Consider the following 19,299-nt stretch of genomic DNA (forward strand, 5'->3'; position numbering starts at 1 on the left):
TACGTATTTCTTTCTGAACTCACCTGTCCCGCCCCTTCTCACACACACAGACACACACCGTACGGTACAGTACACACCTACTCAGGGAGGTTTTGTTCGGGCGAGTCAGACCGGTCCCCGAAACTGAAAGACACTTCGAAAAATTGTTGTTTTACCAGCGGGGCATACATACAGTATGTAAAAAAAAAATTGTTTTAATTCACCTACAGATCACTGTTTACATGTGTTGTATCATGTCATCCACAAGGGGGTGCTGTGCGCTGCTGCTTCCCGTGGATTTGATCTTCCATGTAAAAGGTCCAAGAGTTCTGTCTTGGTCTCATTTGAAAGAATGTTAGATCAAATTTCAGGTGGTCAAGTTAGTTATTATCATTATAAAAAGTGATTACAGTATTTGCTTGAAAGCTTTTTCGGAGTCACCCTGTTAATTAAATTTCAAACATTAAAAATCTATTTTTCTTTATAAAATGTTTTACTTGGGAAAATTGGATCAAATTGTGATTTTACCATTGAAAAAGGCCAGTTGTGATCTTTTTAACCATATGACTTACACAGGATATAACATGAATCACAATTAGTTGTAAGACCACAGCAAAAGTTGAGCTTTTTTGAAAGGAAATCCTCAAAAAAAAAAAAAAAAAAGGTTTCCTGTAGTTCTTGACCAGGTTTTCAGGCAAATGCAGCAGGGCTTTTGTCCTTTTAATGCAAAGTTGCTCTAAAAGTTGCATTAAAAGTCCATTAAAAGTGCCAATTTTGCATGATTTTGTAAATTATAATTTAAATGCAAAGTTGGCACCTTTAATGGACTTTCAATGCAACTTTTAGAGCAACTTTGCATTAAAAGTGTCATTACTTAACAAATTACACTTCGTGACAACTGTCATAAACATTCATAAAGACTTCTTTATGTTCATGACAGGTGTTATGTCATGTTTATGACAGTGTCATGTCAGTCTTATGCACATCCCTTCAAATAAAGTGTTACCGGGTAAACTTTGAGACTGGAGACCAACATCTCTTCAGGTCAGTGGCCAGATACTCCCAAATAGCTTTGGGCCAAGCCCCCAACTTTCTCACGATCATGGATATTCTACAAGGCCATATCTTCCATGGAACCCCAGTCCAAGACAGAATGACAGTCATCTTCCATTTTCTGGTGTCAAAAATCATTGCCTTCTCACCAATCTGTTTTCATATTGTCCTGTAGCGTATCCCAGCCTTTTGCAGGTCATTTTGTCCTTGGATTAGGACAAACAGCTCATTGGTCTTGCCAATAGTGCTGAGATTGGAGTCTGATTTGTCTTCTTGTATCTTATGGCAGTTGACAAACAACTTTAAGGTGCATTACCGCCACATTCTAGATCGGAGTATGGACGACATCCTACAATACCACTGTATCCTATCCAAAATATCTTCCACTTTTAGTTTGAGTACGATTGTGTGGACAGGTGTCTTGTAAATAGGTGAACGAGTCCCATCAGGCGCAATTAACACAGGTAATGAGTGGAGGATCAGAGGGCTTCTTAATGATGATGCTGCTTTGTTGGTAATCAAATACTTATTTTCAATCAAAATGCCAATTAATTATATAAAACTCATACAATGAGATCTTTTAGATTCTGTCACAGTTGAGGTGTACCCATGTTGAAAATTTACAGACATTTCAAGTCTTTGAAAGCTTAAAAAACATCGAAAGTCTGATAGATACCTATTTTCCGTAATGCGTTTACCGTAATCTTTTTACAGAATTACTGAAACAATCAACTTTTTGACCCCATATTAATTTACTGAGAAGCAGCTATGTGATCTATAAGTCCATGTATTTATTGCAGTTTGATCTAAAAAAGACTTTAAAGACAAACTTAAATATTTTTATCAGATACAATGTAATATAAAGACAAACAAAAGGACACTTATCAAATCTGTGACGCCAAGTAAGACTACTGGACTCAACAGCAAGCAAAAATGAACGTCCTTTTTAAAGCATGAAGAAAGCATCTTTTTTCCTTCAATATATTTATTGACACAGTTGAAAACATTCTATTTCAAGCAATAAGGATTTATTTATAGAACATTTTCATAGGCAAATCAGCATAAATTAAACAGACCTATAAATTAAAACCGAGTTAATGTTGCTGGGCAAAGGGTTGAAGTTGTGTTGACGTACTGAATTATTTCACTACAAACTGAATATACAACAAAAAAAAAAAAAAAACGCGATTGAACTGAAACAATTTTTTTGTTTCTTTGGAAAAAAAAGCCAAACATTTTTGCAGACTCTGCCCTACAATTTCAGGAATTATACGGACAAAATGATTTTTATTAGTGATGTTATGGTCTCTGATCTGTGAGATATGAAATACTCCCTTTAAAAATCTACTGCTAAGTAAATTTTTATCTGCACAGAAAATTACAGTAGCCGAACAGTAGTCAACAACATTATCTGCTATCTTTATGAGAGTATTTAAAAAAAGAAAAAAGAAAAAAAAGGATGCTTGCTTATCGCCAGAGAGGAAGACCAAAGTAACGCTTCAGCAACAAACCCAGAAGAGAGAGAGGGGGTTGATGGAGAACATGGTGGATAAATCCCTGATGTTAAGCTGTGCTGCAGTAAACATGTCTGCTTTAGCTGAGGTGGTCGAGTCTGGATCCTGATGGCGTCTGGAAATGGCTAAAAGTCAGGGTTTTGTTTCCACTGCGGTGGGCTGCCTGGTGGTATGGCAAGAAATAGAAGAAGAAGAAGAAGAGTGGAGTATGTACAATATGTGACCTCAGCGGAAGTCCGCTTCACAGCACCATCCCTCCGCCCATGATCTCCATCCTCTGTCCAGGACAAACAAAAACAAAATATTATGGTGTCAGTAGATGTTAATATCCACATCAGTCCCGATATTGAAAAAAAAATCTAAATCAGGTGTGGGTGACGATGTGCCAGATCCATAAATGCAGATTTATTTACTCTAATTCTATGCTTTATTCTCTGAGCGACGTCTGGCTTTATTATTCATTTCACATTATATTTAGAATTCCTAATTGAACTTTCTCAACCATTTGAAAGATTTGATGCAGTTTATTTTTTAAATGTCTGACCAAGTTTATTGCGTTTATCAGTTTCAGTATATTGTTTATTTTACATTGGCTGTTGCACTGGCTGAACAAATAACATTTTTGTCGTTTTCACATGTTTAACCAAGCTCGTGACGCTATTGGTGGACTTAAGTGTGCCGTTGTGGTGCAGAGTGATCAAATAAAATTGTAATGCGGTATATTTATGTTTAAAAAAAATAATAATAAAAGAAAGTCCGTTCAGCTCTGTTTTCCCATATTAGCCGATACTAAACCACACATATTGGTATCGGAAGTGGAAAAAGTCAGCCCTGTTTAACACATGCTAAGCATGATGGATCATCCTAAACGCTTAACGAGGTGCTACTGCCTTTACCACACAGAAAAAAAGAAAAAAAAGAAAAGAGTCCTCAAGGCGAGTGTTCCCACGCACAATTGAAGGTGTTAGAAAAACTTGTCTAACACCTTATTAGCATACCACAGAGAAGAACAAGTTATGCTTGTAGTTCTGTCAAACAAAACTGCAAACCAAAGTTGAAAGTCATTGACAAAAAACACTTTAAAACCTGCTGTGAGATTCAGAGCTGCAGCAGGGACAACGGGGCTGAACGGACGCCTTGTCACCCCGGTTTCAAGCAAACCTGCTTTTAGAAACCAGTGCAGCAGGGCCTTATCACAGGCCTCCACTTTAAAAAAGCTAAAGAATCTGTAATCAGAGTAGAGCGATGCAGAACAGGTTTGATATGTCTTTAAGTCGCAGCTTTCACTTCTACATTAGTCTGAAATCACCAAACTGAGTTTAAAACGACCTCTAGCGAATGATTTGATCAAATGCTTGTGCTGCCCTCTGACAGAATAACACCCTGGTTGGAGAGCCATGTTGCCTAACAAAAAAACAAAACACCACAGCTCTCTTGTATTTATATTTTAAAAATTCATGACATGGTACAAATGCCATTATGAAAAAAAATTAAAAATATACAAAATTACAAGAATATGGTCATAGCATGACTTTATTCTCATAACATTACAAGTTTATTCTTGTACTATTAGGACTTTATTATAAAAATACTGACTTTTTTCTCAAAAATATTATGGCCTTATTCTCATACTATTTAAATATGACTCTCTCTTAATATGAGTTTATTCTTATTATTTCAAGTTTATTCTCGTATGACTATCCTTGTAATACGACTTTCGTCTCATATTATTCTGACTTTATTCTCATAGAACTTTATTCCTGAGTTTATTTTTTATTTTTTTCTCAGTATAGGTCTATTACTCTGTCATTGATGTAGCATTTGTGGCTCTAATGAGTTATTACGTTGGACTGACGGCAAAAATAGCATTTTGGATTGTAAACATTGCAGCTCTCTGTATAAATGACACCATATTAGGAAATATAGCATAGAATAAAACCCAGCTTGAGTCATTCTGGAACAAACGCTGCGTCATCATTTATTATTACAGCAACATTTGCATCATCTGAAAGGCTTCTTTTGGTAAGCGTCTACGGTCGTCACCCTGTATGTGTTTGGGACGTTACCTGCGGCGGCTCTATGAAAGCCAGCCAATCGGACGAGTGTGTCGGAAGCAGCCCCATCGACTGACACTTATAAATGGCCAACGCCGCTCCTAGAAGGTTACCGATCAGGTAGACGAGCCCCTGCAGCCACTGCTGACTGGAGCTCTCCAACAGCTTGAAGGCTGAGCAATCAGGACAAACACGGTCAGTGTGTCAGAAGCGAACACGGATCCAGAGCGGAACCGGCGGACAAACTCAATACTGAACACTCACTCGCTGACATCGACATGAGAGCCTGTATGGGCCTCCAGGCCATCATGCAGACCATCATGATGGGGAAGATGGAGATGGTGTTGCCAGACATGTACATGATGAACAGGTTCATGGGAATCTGCTTTAGGGGCCCCAGGGCCACGTCCCAGCAGCGCTGCAACACAAAACAAGAAAAGAAAGAGAGAGAGAGAGAGTCAAGTTTGCGGCAAAAACGGCAGATCTGTCAGATAAACTCCTTTCACGCACAGCTCTGCAAAGTTTGAGGTTTGTGACAGCAAACTTTGTGTTGTCCCTCAGCTTCTGTCTGTTATGGAATATGTTGGATGTTAAAATGTTGGAAATGCTCAAGGAAACACACATGGAGACTGTCTGATTTAGCAATGCTAACCACGCTACCTTCTCCACCAGGTTCTTGTCGGTCTCCTGGATGCTGGTGTCGGGAACGGGTTTCTCTGAGTAGCCGATGGGGTAAACGACGTCGCCCTGACCGCCTTGTCGGTCACCGCGGCTCCTGCAAGCGGCAACAACAGTGCAGCTCTGAATGGAACCGTTTCTGAAACATTCAGATCAGTGCTAATGTGTGGAGAGTGGTCGTTTAGACCAACTAGTGAAGGATCCATCTTGGTTTAATTATATTCTAAACACCATGTGACCAAGCAGAGGCCATCCTTTAAATCATGGCCTCCACTGTCCAGGTGAACACTTGTTATTTATTTGAAAGTGGACAAAATGGCAAAGCTAGTAGGAATTGCTCAGTGCTGAAAAGAAAATGTGAGTTTATTGGGTCTGATTCGGTTCTCTCGATGTATGAAAACATATTTCAAAATCAGAGCTTTGGGGCCAAAGTCAATAAAGCTTTTACTTACCGATACTGAAAAGATTGTTGCAGGGTTATGCAGGTTTTATCAACTTAAATTTAAAACTTTTTAAGACCATTATGAATAAAATTTAAGACCTATGTAATGACAAAGATGTACAAAGAAATGCAGGAGACCAAAACTCTAGAGAAGTTCTGTTTTTCTTTTTTTGTGTGGCACTCTAGCTAACTAGAGAGCCATATGCTAACTGTAAATGTTAGCATATGGCTCTCCAGCCATATGCTAGAGAGCCATATGCTAGAGAGCAGGCTTGTTTGTCTGCTTGCTAGCTAGTTAGCAAGCAAGTATTAGCATCTTGTTACCGGTAGCCTTAATTGCCTTGAGTCACAGAAAGCCTCAAACTTCTGCCTGATAGAAAAATTTAAGGAAAAAAAACCTACATAGAAAATATAAGATTGAACAGTTCCTCACAACAAAATTTAAGACCTGCGATTAATGTATTCATCTTTAACAAATTTAAGAACTTTTAAGGCCTTAAGTTTAGATAAATGAAGCTGGGACTTTTTAAAGGTCATGAAATTTACAAATCCAACATGTCCCATGAAATATGTCAAAATAATAAATGAGAGTATTTTCAGTCATCCTGTTATCCGCTGGATGTTTGACTTACATCAAACAAACCAAATGCGCTAAAAGACATATCTTGACATGTCATGCAAATTTTATTTTTTTTAAATAGCTGTCAGGGCTGATCAAGCTGAAAACTGTTGTGGTCAACAGTGGTGCATGTTTAGATGGCATGCTCTGCAACTTTTTGTTTCCGAATAAATCAATTCCTGGCTAGCAAATCAAATAAAGATCTAAATAATCCAGTGGTCTGTTTTGGTGGGAAGTAAGAGAACTTAAATCGTGTAAAAGTTATAGTAAGAATCTTTTTCTCTTGTTTTTTATCCTTGTGAAATCACTATTAGAAAACAAGCACATTACTCCCTCTACAGGCCTGGAGTGGAAAAACTGTAAATTAGAGATTGCAGAAGCTCAAATGTGAAGGACCCTACATACAGTATCAAGACTTCAAGTAAAAAAAACAATTGCTATTTGTGTATTTAAAGAAAAAACTGTAAAATGGTTATTTCATTTTGAACCATAAATAGTTTCAAGTACCTGCTACAGTTTAGAACACAGTACACAGCCGATATATGAATGGTATGTAAACATAGGCAGGGTGATAGAAGAGCAGTCTACCTTGTGTTTCCCACACTGAGCTCAAGGGCCCACTTCATCCTTCGGGCTCCGCTGCCTCCTCTTGTGGACAAAGCTCCTCCTCCTTGTCCCCCTGGAGACGCCATGACAACAAACTTCACCGCTGGTCCTTGGAGACAGTGTGCACCTGCACGCAGCTAGAAAAATACATGTTGATATTCATTACATTTTTATCTTCCCTTTTTAAGTTAGCAAGCAAGTATTAGCATCTTGTTACTGGTAGCCTTTTGAAGATCAAGTAAAGGAAAGAAAATTAAAATGTAAAGACTAAAGAAACTACAGTTTTACTGCAGATGATAATCCACAAAGGGCTTACAAGAATATTACTTCAACTTCGTCCTCATGTTGTCATGTCACAACCACAAATTTTAGCAGATTTTAGTGGGGTTGTTCAAGCCTTGAATACGATACCCCTTAATAAAGTCAAAGTCCAGAACTTTCACTATGCCCTACTCTAACATAACCACTGAAGTTTGTGGTTATAACATACAAAAAGCTCCAGTGGTGTGTGAATACTTTTGTAAATCACGTTACCAAAATGACTGAACAATATAAATATAACACACTGACAACAGTAAAAATATTTAAATGTCATGGACAGAAACCTTCCTGGAACAGTGGATACTAATAAGCTCACAACAGTATGAAATCAGATCTGGTACAGGTATAAATAACATCTAAAACAGAAATTAAGTCAGATCTAACCACTAATCAACGATTATAAATAGCATAAAGAAGTCCATTTCCAGAAGCTGAAATAGGAATAATTTGCGCTTCTAACACCTTTTTAGTTGTCACAGAAGCCATTTTTGCTAATTTGACACAAGCACGCTTTAAAACTAAGATTTTTGTTTAGCAGCGGGCGAATTTAATCAAGCAATAGCTTTGTTTAGAGCTTTCTAACACAGACACATGGATAATCAGGCGGAATAAGACAGGACATTAGCACGTATTGATAGCAGTCAGGGAGATTTGGATTAGGTATTACTGTACAGATATTAGTTGGTGTAAGTTGTTCCAGTGAACACAGCCGCAGCCCCGCAGTTAGAAGTAGCAGCTCGAGGCAGCGCAGGCAGGGTGTCGCTGTCAGCTAACGTCGAACACTTAAAGCCACGCGCACTGTTGGAGGTTAGCTTACCTTACAAATACATCTAAACCAGTGTTGCCGCTGTTCAAAGAGGGCTTTTTAAGAGAAACAAACGACACTGGCCCGTAAGGAGAGCCGAAGAACAACTTGTTCCGCCAACACTCGCTGATTCCTAGGCCCGCAATGATGGCGCAGTTACGCTCAGAGACGTAGGTGCACGTACACGTCGCACAGCCAGTAGTTGGTACGTTAGCGTCGTCGCCATATTGGGGAGGAAGCTTCCGCCACATTTACTTACCTACACAGGGATTTTGCATTGTAAAAGTTAAAATTATTCTAAAATATTTTATCTTTTTATATCCCACACATCCTATTTTGTGTTTTTACATCTTTTGCATTGAATTATATCTTAAGATATGGTCCAAAGCTATGCAGTCTACATACTCAAACTTTTACTTCTCGACAAATGATGTGTTTTGGAGAATTTATGTGATGGACCAAAATAAACTAGTATACAATTGTGATTTCAAAGGTAATTTATATGTGGGTTGGTCCTTTTGAGTTACCTTTGACCTCTCAGCAGCTTCTACAGTGAATGCACTACTTACCAGGCCTTACAGTTTAGAGCACAAGTGTCAAACTTAAGGCCCGGGGGCCACATCTGGCCCGCCGTAGTTTTTTATGTTGACCTTTAAACTCCAAATTACATAAATAAGTTCTTACAATTTTTCACAAATCTGCTAAATTTAACATCAGCACAAATATTGTAAAAATGCCTTACAAACATTTCTAAATATTCACCACAAAATCTGTCATTTTGATTGCAAAAAACCCACTAAAACAATCACAAAATCTTGGAGGAACAGCTATTTATTGGTATTTTATCAATTGAATTGGTTTTATCAACCAGAATTAGTTGATAAGAACAACTTTAAGAACATTCAGATGTTTGATATGACCCAAAATGAAAATGAGTTTGACATCCCTGGTTTAGGGGAATGACCTGACCACACCTTTATAGATTTAGTGAAGAGGTAAACAAAGGTAAAATAACCTGAACAGGTGATCAACTCAAAACCTTCCTGTGATCGACTGATAGATCACGATCAACGTATTGAGCACCCCTGATCCAGTGTTATGCCATTTTCAGATGACAAACTAAACAGTGCTCTGTGACATATTCAGATGTCAGAATATTGTATTAAAAAATAAGAAAAACCAACCAACAACAAATACAACCAAAAACAGATCAAATCTAGGGCTTTTATTAAATCAAATATTACCCACAGTGATACTCTGCAACATCTAAAGAATGAAGAATAAAACATGAAGAATAAAAAGTTAAACATGTATGTGCATCTTAGCTGTCAGTTCAGAACAATCATATTATATACAAACGTACTGACAATCAAAGCAGTGCAAACTGTATTAAGTATACATGAGTCACATATAAGAGGCACAGTGGTTCTGTACAGTGTATGCACATTGAGAAACGGGTTAAACACAGATACACAGATATAAGGTGTGAGTGATTAAGGCTCAGCTTCTTCATGTTTGTTCAAAAGGCAAAACAACAACATATAACTCCCATAATAAAAATAAATGAATGCTGTGTAAGGTTGGTTGTTTCTGCTACATGATATCTTGTGAGTGCATTTGGGTTTTTTTTTTCTTTTCTTCTTATAAGAAAAACATTTTCAGTTTGTTTTTCCGCTCTTCTTCACTTCACTCACTTCACTTCATTGGTTTTCTTCACATCACTTGTAGAGGCTGAGCTCTGGGCTGTGGTACAGGCACATGTAGGAGTCGCAGAGCAGCCTGCGGGTCGACTCCCTCAGAGACGAGGCGTCCACCCTGCTCAGCTCCTCCTCCGTCAGGCCCAGGTAGCGGCCCACCTCGGGACACGCCCTCACCTGGGGGATGTTGAAGCCGTTCTCGCCACCTGGGTGAGGAAGTGAACAAACGAATGTGGGGCTTTTGTGTTTGACACAAGAGAAGTGACTTGTGCTGCCCTCCCGCTCACCTTCTCGGTCTGCCATGCTGTCGAAGAACAACCAGTCGGAGGCCTGGGGTCCGTGCTTGACGAAGCTGACGTAATGGCTGGTTTCGATGCACGTCACCGCAAAGAGAGACATCCGCTGGCGGGTGTGATGCAGAGGGCCCGACCACGGCCCCTGAGGAACAGCGATCTTGACCGGGTTGTGCGACGCACGGTTCCTGTGACTGTGAACCTGGTCGTGCACAGAAGAAAAAAATGAACAGAATCAATACCGCTCTTGTTTTTTTCCCATTATTATTGCGACAGATTTTCCAGGTGATGAAGGAATACCTGGGTGTTGCACGTCTGGCAGTATTGCTTGAGCTGTCCGGGAGTGATGTCCAAGTCTTCGTAGCACTGCACACACTCCCACTCGGCTACAGCCTGGCAGATACTGCACTGCCTGAGAGCTACAGACACAGGTACACACAGCAAGAGATACATTCATTAATTAAATAAAAACTGCAAATGAAACAAGCAAAACATGATGTTAGACACAACAGACAAGAAATAAAATCTTACTGTCGTCCAGCAAGTCTGTGATATCCAGACTGAGGGAGGGCAAGATGACGTCAAACATTTTGAAGTCCTTCCCAAAACGGGGCATTAGCAGAAGTAGACAGGAGGGAGCCTGGCGGGGCAAGGAATATAAATACTTGTAAGATGCTCAGGCTCAGACTTTGTCTAATCAATGTTTCAGTGTTCAAAAAAATCCCTACGCTGTGGTCGAGCTGAAAGACTCATGTCTTGACTCTCTAGTTCATTCACGTTTTTGCAGTAAACTTAAAAGTTCAACAATGATGGAGTCAAGATGGACTAAGAAGAAAAATATTAACGCAACACTTCACAGCAATATGAAGATTGCATGTCACCTCTGTTTAAAGTAGCTAAAACAAGTAGTCTTGTAAAATCCAGCCCCTTGTCCTTCGCTACAGGCTTCATCCAGAGGGTTTGGGCTCAAACTGAACAAGGCTGCTGCTGATGTTAATTCAATATTTGGAAGCGTGGCCGACACGGTCTGAACATCTTCCTTCACTTCCTCTGCTGCCGTTGTTAAAACTACAGACAGATTATGCAAAAAAATAAAAAATAAATCAACGTCAATGTTCACAACTTCTTCTTCTTCTTCTCCTGATAGGCCTGCTCAAACACCGACCGGAGACAATCCAATGAAGGGCAGAAAGCCTAAAGAGTAAGCAAGATTGTTTTTTTTTTCTAAGAAGAGTTGCACAGGAAGGCAATGGGGATGGTACCAGCTGGATGATGAAATCCTGAGCTTTACCTCGGCAAACTTGAGGCCGCCGTGCAGGAAGGAGGATTCCAGCAGGGACTGAACGCTGGCGACCCTCATGGATGCAGGCGAAGCCATGGGGATGGGCGAGTCGACGGGGGCTGCGGGGGAGGTGGGGAGCGTTGGTGGAAAGAGTTGGTAGAGATGGCACTCCTGAGCCTGCTGAGTCACTGATCTGAAACAGAGAAAAAGGGGAGGGGGACAGGAGTGGCTTTTAGACGCAGCACGTGGGACAGTATTTTCCCCTGGGGTTACTGAAGCCGTAAACATGATTTTTCTGGGGTTTTGTCAATGACAGCACATATTTATAGTTAAAAAGTACATTCTATAGCTTCTCTTCCTGCTACGAATGTAGAAAATGACTTTTAGTGCAGCAAAATAAGTCAGATTTTCATTCACTTAAGAGATTTCTGCACTTGTGTCTCCGGTGCGTCTCTGATGTTGTGTGAACTAAACTAGGCATGGGTCTCGGTTGTGCTACGCACAGGAACGCAGGGAATGGAGGGAAACGGCAACATTGTCGCTGCGACAACCAAACATGATGGCATTGTTTGCATATGAGCTACAGGTCTGACTGCAGCTGTGACCGCGTTTGAACCCGGAAGAGCATGTTAACCTGCAGCCGGTCTTATATGCTGGTAGAATAAAGGAGCCGATGAGTAAAATTACCTGATCTTTAGAAGCGGCTCGACTCGCAGCAGCTGGAAAAGCTTGTTCAGGAACTCTTCGGGATCTGACAGACAGGGCGAGACAGCAGTGTGGCAACATTCCTTAGTTTTAGAACAGAGAGCTTAAAAAAAAACCTATTAAAACAAAGCAAAAACAAAAAAAGAAAAGCAGGAAATCAGAGGCCCGGACACAATGCATGCACACCTTTTTCCTGGTTGGTGAACCCTGCATCGATGTTGGCAGCTTCCAGCAGGCGCCTCAAAGCCATGGTCTTACTGGCACACACGTAGCCGTTCCTTAATAACAGAGCGACACACACACACATTTTACATTTGGTTCTGTGTGGGGAGACTGCTTTTCGGAAACAGACAGAGTAGCTGTGTTTCCATTAGAAAAGTGCACAAATCTTTGCCTATATTCTGCCAACGTTGAGAAAAGAAAAGAAAAAGCAAACAAACACACCTTCTCAGCGGATTGACTATCTCACAGCGAAGCAGGTCCTGAGCCTGTTTGGAGCTTTGGTCCGTTTCGGCGTCAGATGGCCAAAATAACACCCAGTCTGCCGAGCTGCAGCAGCAGAACAAACTGCAGACAAAGGGAAACAAATCATTGTTTTACTCGTTGTCCATTTTTTTGATTAACAGAAAAGGAGTCTGTCAGCAATAATTTTTCTTCTTCTTTTAAAAAATGAATTAAATGATTTGTTTCTTTGCATTTTATTAATCAAATCAAATTTTATTTGTATAGCACATTTCAGCAGTAAGGCATTTCAAAGTGCTTTACATCATTAAACACAAAAACACAAAGTCATGCAACATTGAATAAACAATCAAGGACATTAAATTTCCCATGGAGTCGAAGTTCTGCCCTTCAAATCGGCAGAACAAAACAATTTCTAATATTGTATTTAAAAAAAAGGCTTAAATGAAAAACCTGCAAAAAGTGACAAGTATTTCTATCCGATTAATCGTCAGAGAAATTGTTTATCGATAACTAATAATAATCGTTTTACAGAAGTTGAATCAAAAAGTGTCTCAATATAATATGCACATTTATGCAACCAGGCTACTATTTCTATCGTTTTTCTCTCAAACAACATTCATTTGTTTCTCACCTGAACAAAGTGGCGTCCAGGTAGCAGGAGTTGAGGTGACCCTGGATGCCTCTCTTTGAGCCTTCGTACAGCTGCCTGGCCTCGTCCCCATCCACCGGAGGAGTGTGTTCGTCCACCCGCTCGCTTCCCCAATCTGCAAAGGCTGGGAGCCACGGATGCAGGTTGGAATTACAAGAAAATAGGCGACATCACTTTCAAATCTGCGACAGGATGCAGAAATGTCCCAGCTTCCACATAAAAAGGTACGGTCAGGTTTTGGCTAAGCGGCTAACGCTTTCTCACCTATTGAGTTGCAACGCTCCACTTGGTTGACGGGCTTCTCGGGGACAGGGAACCTGGAGTCCCGTCTGCAGTTGCGAAGCTTGACAAACAGCCCCTTGTTGGCGGGACAACGGAAGTGGCGTTCGCCGAGGTAACTGCCATCTGTCCCAGCAGACAGCTCCTGCTCCTGAAATGCAAAAGTGTGGAAAATAGTAACGTGTTGTAATCCGGTTGCATAACCGTACACACCCTGAAAGTCATATTTTGTTGAATCACTTTCTGATTCAACACCTCTAACCAGTTTTCTTTGGTAGGAGTCAGTCAGCATCCCACATCATTTCCTTTAGAATCTGAATATCTACCACTATCCTAGAAACTGGCATATTTTCTGTCCCTTTTATGAGATACAGAACTTCAAGGTGTCTCTGCACGTTTCACCAACTCAAATTTAAGACTATTAAGTGAAATTTATGACATACTTCCACAAAAATATACAAACTTCGTCCAGCCGGTGGTAAATTTGCACTTAGCAAAGATGGACGCAAACAGCTAGCTAGTTGGCTAGCAAGGGTGTGTTAGCAGCTAGTTAGCGGTAGCCTCAAACGATTTGAGTCACAAAATGTAATGAAAATATCTGAGTGCAACTTAAACTTCTGCCTGACAGAAAAGTCCAGCAAGAAAATCAAAATACCGAAATGCTTGTTAAAATGATTTCAATACATTCTAAGGCCCTTATATTCTGGATACATGAAGACTTTTTAAGAATGCACAGACATCCTGTACATGTAGTCGTTGACATAAGCTTGAACAAATGTGTCGCAACCTCCGTGGGATTTTTCATTAAATTATACCGGTGTACTGTTAATAAAACAACCTATGTAATGTTCATTTATTTATTGTTTCAAAACTATCCATTGGTTAATATGCGATTCAACGACTATCACAAATATCATCAAGAGATATTAACTGACTCAAACATTGGACATTTATTATTAATCAAACTAATCTAGATTTGCAGGTATTTACTGATGAGAAACATAAGAACTAATTGGATTAACTCAAACAATGACAGAAACATTTACTCCTACTGATGGAGAATAATAAAAAAAAGGTTAGGCTCAAATCTTTGAATCTCAGTGAAGAATAAGATCATTGACCTATATGTTTAGAAAAGAAATAACAGGTGCAACAACATATTAAAATCAATTAGCTTTGGTTTGTGATTCCTTACTTTTTCCTTCTATTTTATCCAACAGAATGTCTCATTAATTACAACTCTTTATTTTAAATATTTTAGAATATTGCTCTGATGTCAACTAAAATGGTTCTGCGTCATATCTGAGATCAGTTTTGTGCACAACTTTAACAATATTTAAAAGTCAAGAGAAGTTAAACTGAACAAGAAAACCGAAGCTAAAGCTACACTCACCAGCTCAATTCCTGCCACCGGCTCCTTGACTGCCCCTAAGTGACCAATCCATCGGATAACCCCAAAGAGCGGCGGGTCGTTCACCTCAACCATCGACCCGACCTCCAGCTCTGTCTCCAGTCCCGTTCTTCTATAATCATCTGCACCCTCCTCCTCGTCGTCCTCCTCTTCGTCGCCTACAGGTCTTAAAGGCGACAAAGGGATGTGGGAACCATTGGTGTGCTCCGAGGCGGATACTGGTGTTAGGTTTTGAGGTTTTGGAGGCGGTAGTGGGGGCGTGAGTACAGGTTTGTGTGTAGGCTTTGGAGGAGGAAGAGGAGGCTTGAGTGCTTGTTTAGCAGGCAGAACCAGGTGCATCCTGGGAGCAGGAACTGGTGACGTCGGGGCTTGTTTAGTATTAGAGGACAACGCCGGCTTTAAGATGGGTTTAGTAACTTGGGGGAGAAGATTTGGATGTTGAGATTTTTGTTCTGAGAACACAGAATTAAGAAAAAATAAAATAAATGAATATTTTCTGACAGTACCACTAGGCAATCAATATAGAGAAATCCTGTGATGCACCTGCAAAAACGTTGCTGACAGGAAGCAGCAGTCCGTAGAGGTGACAAGGAATGTGGCAGAGCCTATGTTCCTTGTAATGTCCGTCCCAGTTACCAACAGGAGCATCCTACAACAACAAAACGTCAACAAACCAATAAGTAAGGAGAAGGATTCAACATCCTGAGGCCAGATGCATCTTGAGTGGTTCGTGCTCACCAGAAGGACTCCGACGTACGTCGTAGACGAGGATCGGCCAGGCAGCGCGCCACAGAACCTCACCTCCCCGCTGTGGACAATGCCATCCAGGCTGACGCACACTCTCTGGCCGACGTGGAACAGTGGTGGTGACGATGAGCCACGTGGATTGTTGTGAACGGCAATGGGCGTCGACTCGGCCGTCCTCGAGAGCACGGCCTGCGTCTGCGGCTGGACCTTGGGGTGATTGTGATGGAAGCTTATGCGACGCAGGTGAGGATGGTTGGAGCGATCGTTATTGCTACGGTGGCCGTTGATGCCAGGGTTGGTGCGGCGGGAGTGGTCCCTGGTTTTCTCCGGCGCGTCGATGTTGTTCCTGCTTGACCAGTGGCGGAGGCGGATGTGGCTCACAGGGACGAAGAGGCCGCAGGCGTCGGGACAGGAGAAGTAGCGGACGCCCTTGTAGGAACCATTGCAAGTTCCTCTACCTACTGCAGATCCCTGGAGGAGCAACAGGCTTTTCATGAGCAATTCATTTGTCTTTTTTTTTTTTTCTTCAAACATGCATTAAAACCGAAGCAGAAGCTACACTAAAAATTAGGTTTGAAATCATTAACAAATAATACGATTAATCATGATTAATCATAATTAATATGATGATCGTTATTATTAATTTCATGACTGTCATGATTAATTATTATTAATCTGCATTCTACAAATTAATCAAGATAAATCATGATCATCAAGATAAATCATTGATGATCATGATTAATCATGAGCCATGATTAATTATCACGATAATCATCCGATTAATGACAATAAATCATCTGATTAAGCACGACTAATCAAGCTAAATTACAATAAATCACACTAAATAATGATTAATCATGCCAAATCACAAAGAGTCAAGATTAATCACGCTAAATCACGATTAATCATTGGATTAACCACAATTAACCATGAGATTAATTATGATAAATCATCAGATTAATCATTGGATTACTCAAGAGAAGTCATGATTAATCTGATGATTTAATGACTTAATCATGATCTGATAAATCATAATTTATCAGATTATAAATTATGTTTAATCATAATTAAACATTATAAGTACTTGCCAAAGCACTGTAAATATATGACAGCAAACAATCCAACTTTGTTAGCCACAAGGTTAGACATTTTCTCTTCTTCTTCCTCAACTCTTCTTTTCATTTCTATGAAGTTTTCCTGAGAACCCACCCCTCAAGTATTACCTTTAGCTCCACTCCAAAATACAAAGCGCTGCTCCCTCCGCTGAGCGGCCCGATGTACTTGAGTTCGGCCTCGGCCAGCTCATCCTGACCACCGATCAGGACCCACAGAGGAGCATTGTTGGGGAGAGAAGCCAGCTGTCGCAGGTTGTCTGGATTGTCTGAAAAAGGCACGACACACACAAAGGTTAGAGATAGAAAATTTGGCTGCACAGACATTTGTAAAAAAAAGATTTGTCAATCTTCACGTGATTGCTCAACAATCTAATTCGCTTAACCCCGCTAGCGCATTACTTAGTAGGTTTAATCGAACTTCCAGGTCAGACACAGGCTCCACCAGTCCAACGAGGTCAGCTGAGACTTCCAGCAAGTATTTCTTTTCTATTTTCACCATGAGTCCATTGTCCAACACCTGCATGAAAATGAAAAGGACAGGTAATTCACACAAGGTGGGAAAAAAAAAAAAAAAACTACGTTGTGTACGAAGATGACCTTAAATTTACCTTAACAGTGAATTTCAGGTATGGCTAAGATTCACAACACTTTGTGGGGAAGGTTGACTTCTGAAACTTCCCTAGTACAACAACGGCAATAAAACAGTAACAAGAACAAACCTCACTGTATATGACTGGGATTTACTGCAGTGAACCAACACAGAGCAGCGTATAATCATGAAGTTCTCTACGTGAAATACAAATAATTGACTTCAGAAGCTAATCAGTACACAGAGTATACCTGCGACTGATTTCATTTCTTTAGATGTTTTGTGAAGCCCTCAGAGGTTTTCGTTTGTAAACAAACAGCATCATGGTAACGCAGGGGGAGCTGCAGAGACACACAGCTCAGGTGGAAAAATATTTTGACGAGATGCTCCCTCACCAAAGACAACACAAGGTGGTACTAGTGCCGTCTTTGCGATTTTAACTGCATATGGCGGTATTTACATAACTCTGGTAACCATGTCAACCAAGTCATGAACTCCACAAATTGGCCCTTTATGAAAAAGAGTCCAGGTGAAATCCATACTTGATTCCTTCAGCAAGGCTGGATGAATGGAAATGTGGCACTTTTTGTTTTAAGATGTACATTTTTAAATGAAAAATATAAACAAGCTGTGATGTTTATTTTACAAATGAATGATTTAACTATTTAAAATCCCATTAAAATACATTGGAATTGATAGTTGTAAAGTCTCTGTCTAATCACTGAAACATGTTTAAATCTTATTAGGGCTGAAATTAGTAATTGTTCCAAATCACTTATTGGAATAATCGTCAACTAATTTAGTAATCAATTAATTGTTAACTAGTGCATACAGACTTATATAAAAAAAAAAGGTAATTTGCTGAAAAAAACCCCAACATACTCAGAGCAGTTACTCAAATAAAGAAATATCTATTAAACATGTTTTATTATTTAATCATTAATTGACTCATAAAACAACAAACATATAAAAACAAACCAAAAAACCCCCAAAACAGATCAGCCCTACTATGTATTAATGTTAAGTCAAGCAGAAAGGGCTGAGCTGTTCACATGTTGATGTCAGAAGGATTTTTTTAGCTCCAGATGCATCTTTACTAAAAACGACCAAGCATGTTAAATTGATCCTGTTATTGCACTTTTTCCAAATAAAATGTTTGCTTTCTTGCTTAAAATGAATTGAATTCTTTCTCTATTTGCGTCTATTCCCAGCGCTGTATAAAAAGGCTAAAGTGATATGATAAAACTGAAAAAATTTGACAAACTTTAAAATCCGATTAATCGTCAGAATGATCGATAAATTGATCACACTCGTTGGTTGCCGTCCTAAATCTGAATGAATATCATCGTTTATTGCTGACGATATTTAATACTGTGATAATGAAGTGCAGCAAGTTTAGTTCATGGACTCGAAAGAAGTTTCCATGAAGTCAGTTGGTACCTTAACCCAGAGGGTGTCCTTTCGGATCCTACCCTGGTCCTGTTCTTGGCAGATGAAGCCCCTGGTCAGCAGAATCAGACCCTCCAGATCATCCTGGACCTGAAGGTCGGTCGAGATCAGGAACAGCTTGAAGGCTCGACGCTTCCTGTTCTGTTCAGGGGCTCCTGACATCTTCGAGGTGTCTGTACCAGCAGTTGCTCCGCGGCGAAAATTGAGCCCTCTTTCTCTATGAAGGTTAAAAAAAAATGTTCTCATTATGAGGAAGCGTCAAGAGTGCCACGGTATTTCCGTTCACCTGGAGGAGTAACAGCGACGTCAGGTAGCAGCCGCGGAGAAGTTCGCATTACAACTTTACTCGCTCCCACCTCAACCAAATTCCACTTTCCTCGCACATTGTTCACTAATAAACAACTCGGACAACTTGGAAAACCAGTGAAAGACAACTCACCAACTTTTTTAACTCCGACCGTCAACATTTCCCTTCACATTTAAAGGAGCTCCGCTCAATAACAAACCGCACCATGAATCAGGAAGCAGCGTGATAGACAGCCGAACA

At 40.1% G+C, this 19,299-nt stretch overlaps 2 protein-coding genes across 5 annotated transcripts; both read right to left on the bottom strand.

Annotated features, from left to right (window-relative positions):
- Positions 1-1,999: 1,999 nt before the first annotated feature.
- On the bottom strand, positions 2,000-8,233 carry emc4 (ER membrane protein complex subunit 4). Its single transcript, XM_008435289.2, has 6 exons — positions 8,084-8,233; positions 6,928-7,082; positions 5,261-5,375; positions 4,865-5,018; positions 4,613-4,773; positions 2,000-2,823 (listed from the first exon to the last, which is right to left on the bottom strand). Exons 2-6 carry the CDS (start codon positions 7,029-7,031, stop codon positions 2,788-2,790), a joined length of 570 nt encoding a protein of 189 aa, XP_008433511.1. The 5' UTR covers positions 7,032-7,082; positions 8,084-8,233; the 3' UTR covers positions 2,000-2,787.
- Positions 8,234-9,281: 1,048 nt separating this feature from the next.
- On the bottom strand, positions 9,282-19,284 carry cyld3 (cylindromatosis (turban tumor syndrome) 3). Of its 4 annotated transcripts, none has more exons than XM_008435291.1 (17): positions 19,192-19,284; positions 18,744-18,969; positions 17,114-17,231; positions 16,823-16,980; positions 15,591-16,070; positions 15,396-15,501; positions 14,835-15,304; positions 13,427-13,592; positions 13,145-13,286; positions 12,493-12,615; positions 12,235-12,326; positions 12,031-12,094; positions 11,353-11,536; positions 10,593-10,701; positions 10,362-10,480; positions 10,056-10,263; positions 9,282-9,974 (listed from the first exon to the last, which is right to left on the bottom strand). In XM_008435291.1, exons 2-17 carry the CDS (start codon positions 18,912-18,914, stop codon positions 9,790-9,792), a joined length of 2,895 nt encoding a protein of 964 aa, XP_008433513.1. In that variant the 5' UTR covers positions 18,915-18,969; positions 19,192-19,284; the 3' UTR covers positions 9,282-9,789. The 4 variants fall into 4 exon arrangements, with proteins under 4 accessions (XP_008433513.1, XP_008433514.1, XP_008433512.1 ...); XM_008435292.2 differs by lacking the exon at positions 19,192-19,284 and adding an exon at positions 19,039-19,185; XM_008435290.1 differs by lacking the exon at positions 19,192-19,284 and having other exon boundaries at positions 18,744-18,998.
- Positions 19,285-19,299: the final 15 nt, after the last annotated feature.

Source organism: Poecilia reticulata, linkage group LG18, assembly GCF_000633615.1.
Source record: "Poecilia reticulata strain Guanapo linkage group LG18, Guppy_female_1.0+MT, whole genome shotgun sequence".
Taxonomy (NCBI): domain Eukaryota; kingdom Metazoa; phylum Chordata; class Actinopteri; order Cyprinodontiformes; family Poeciliidae; genus Poecilia; species Poecilia reticulata.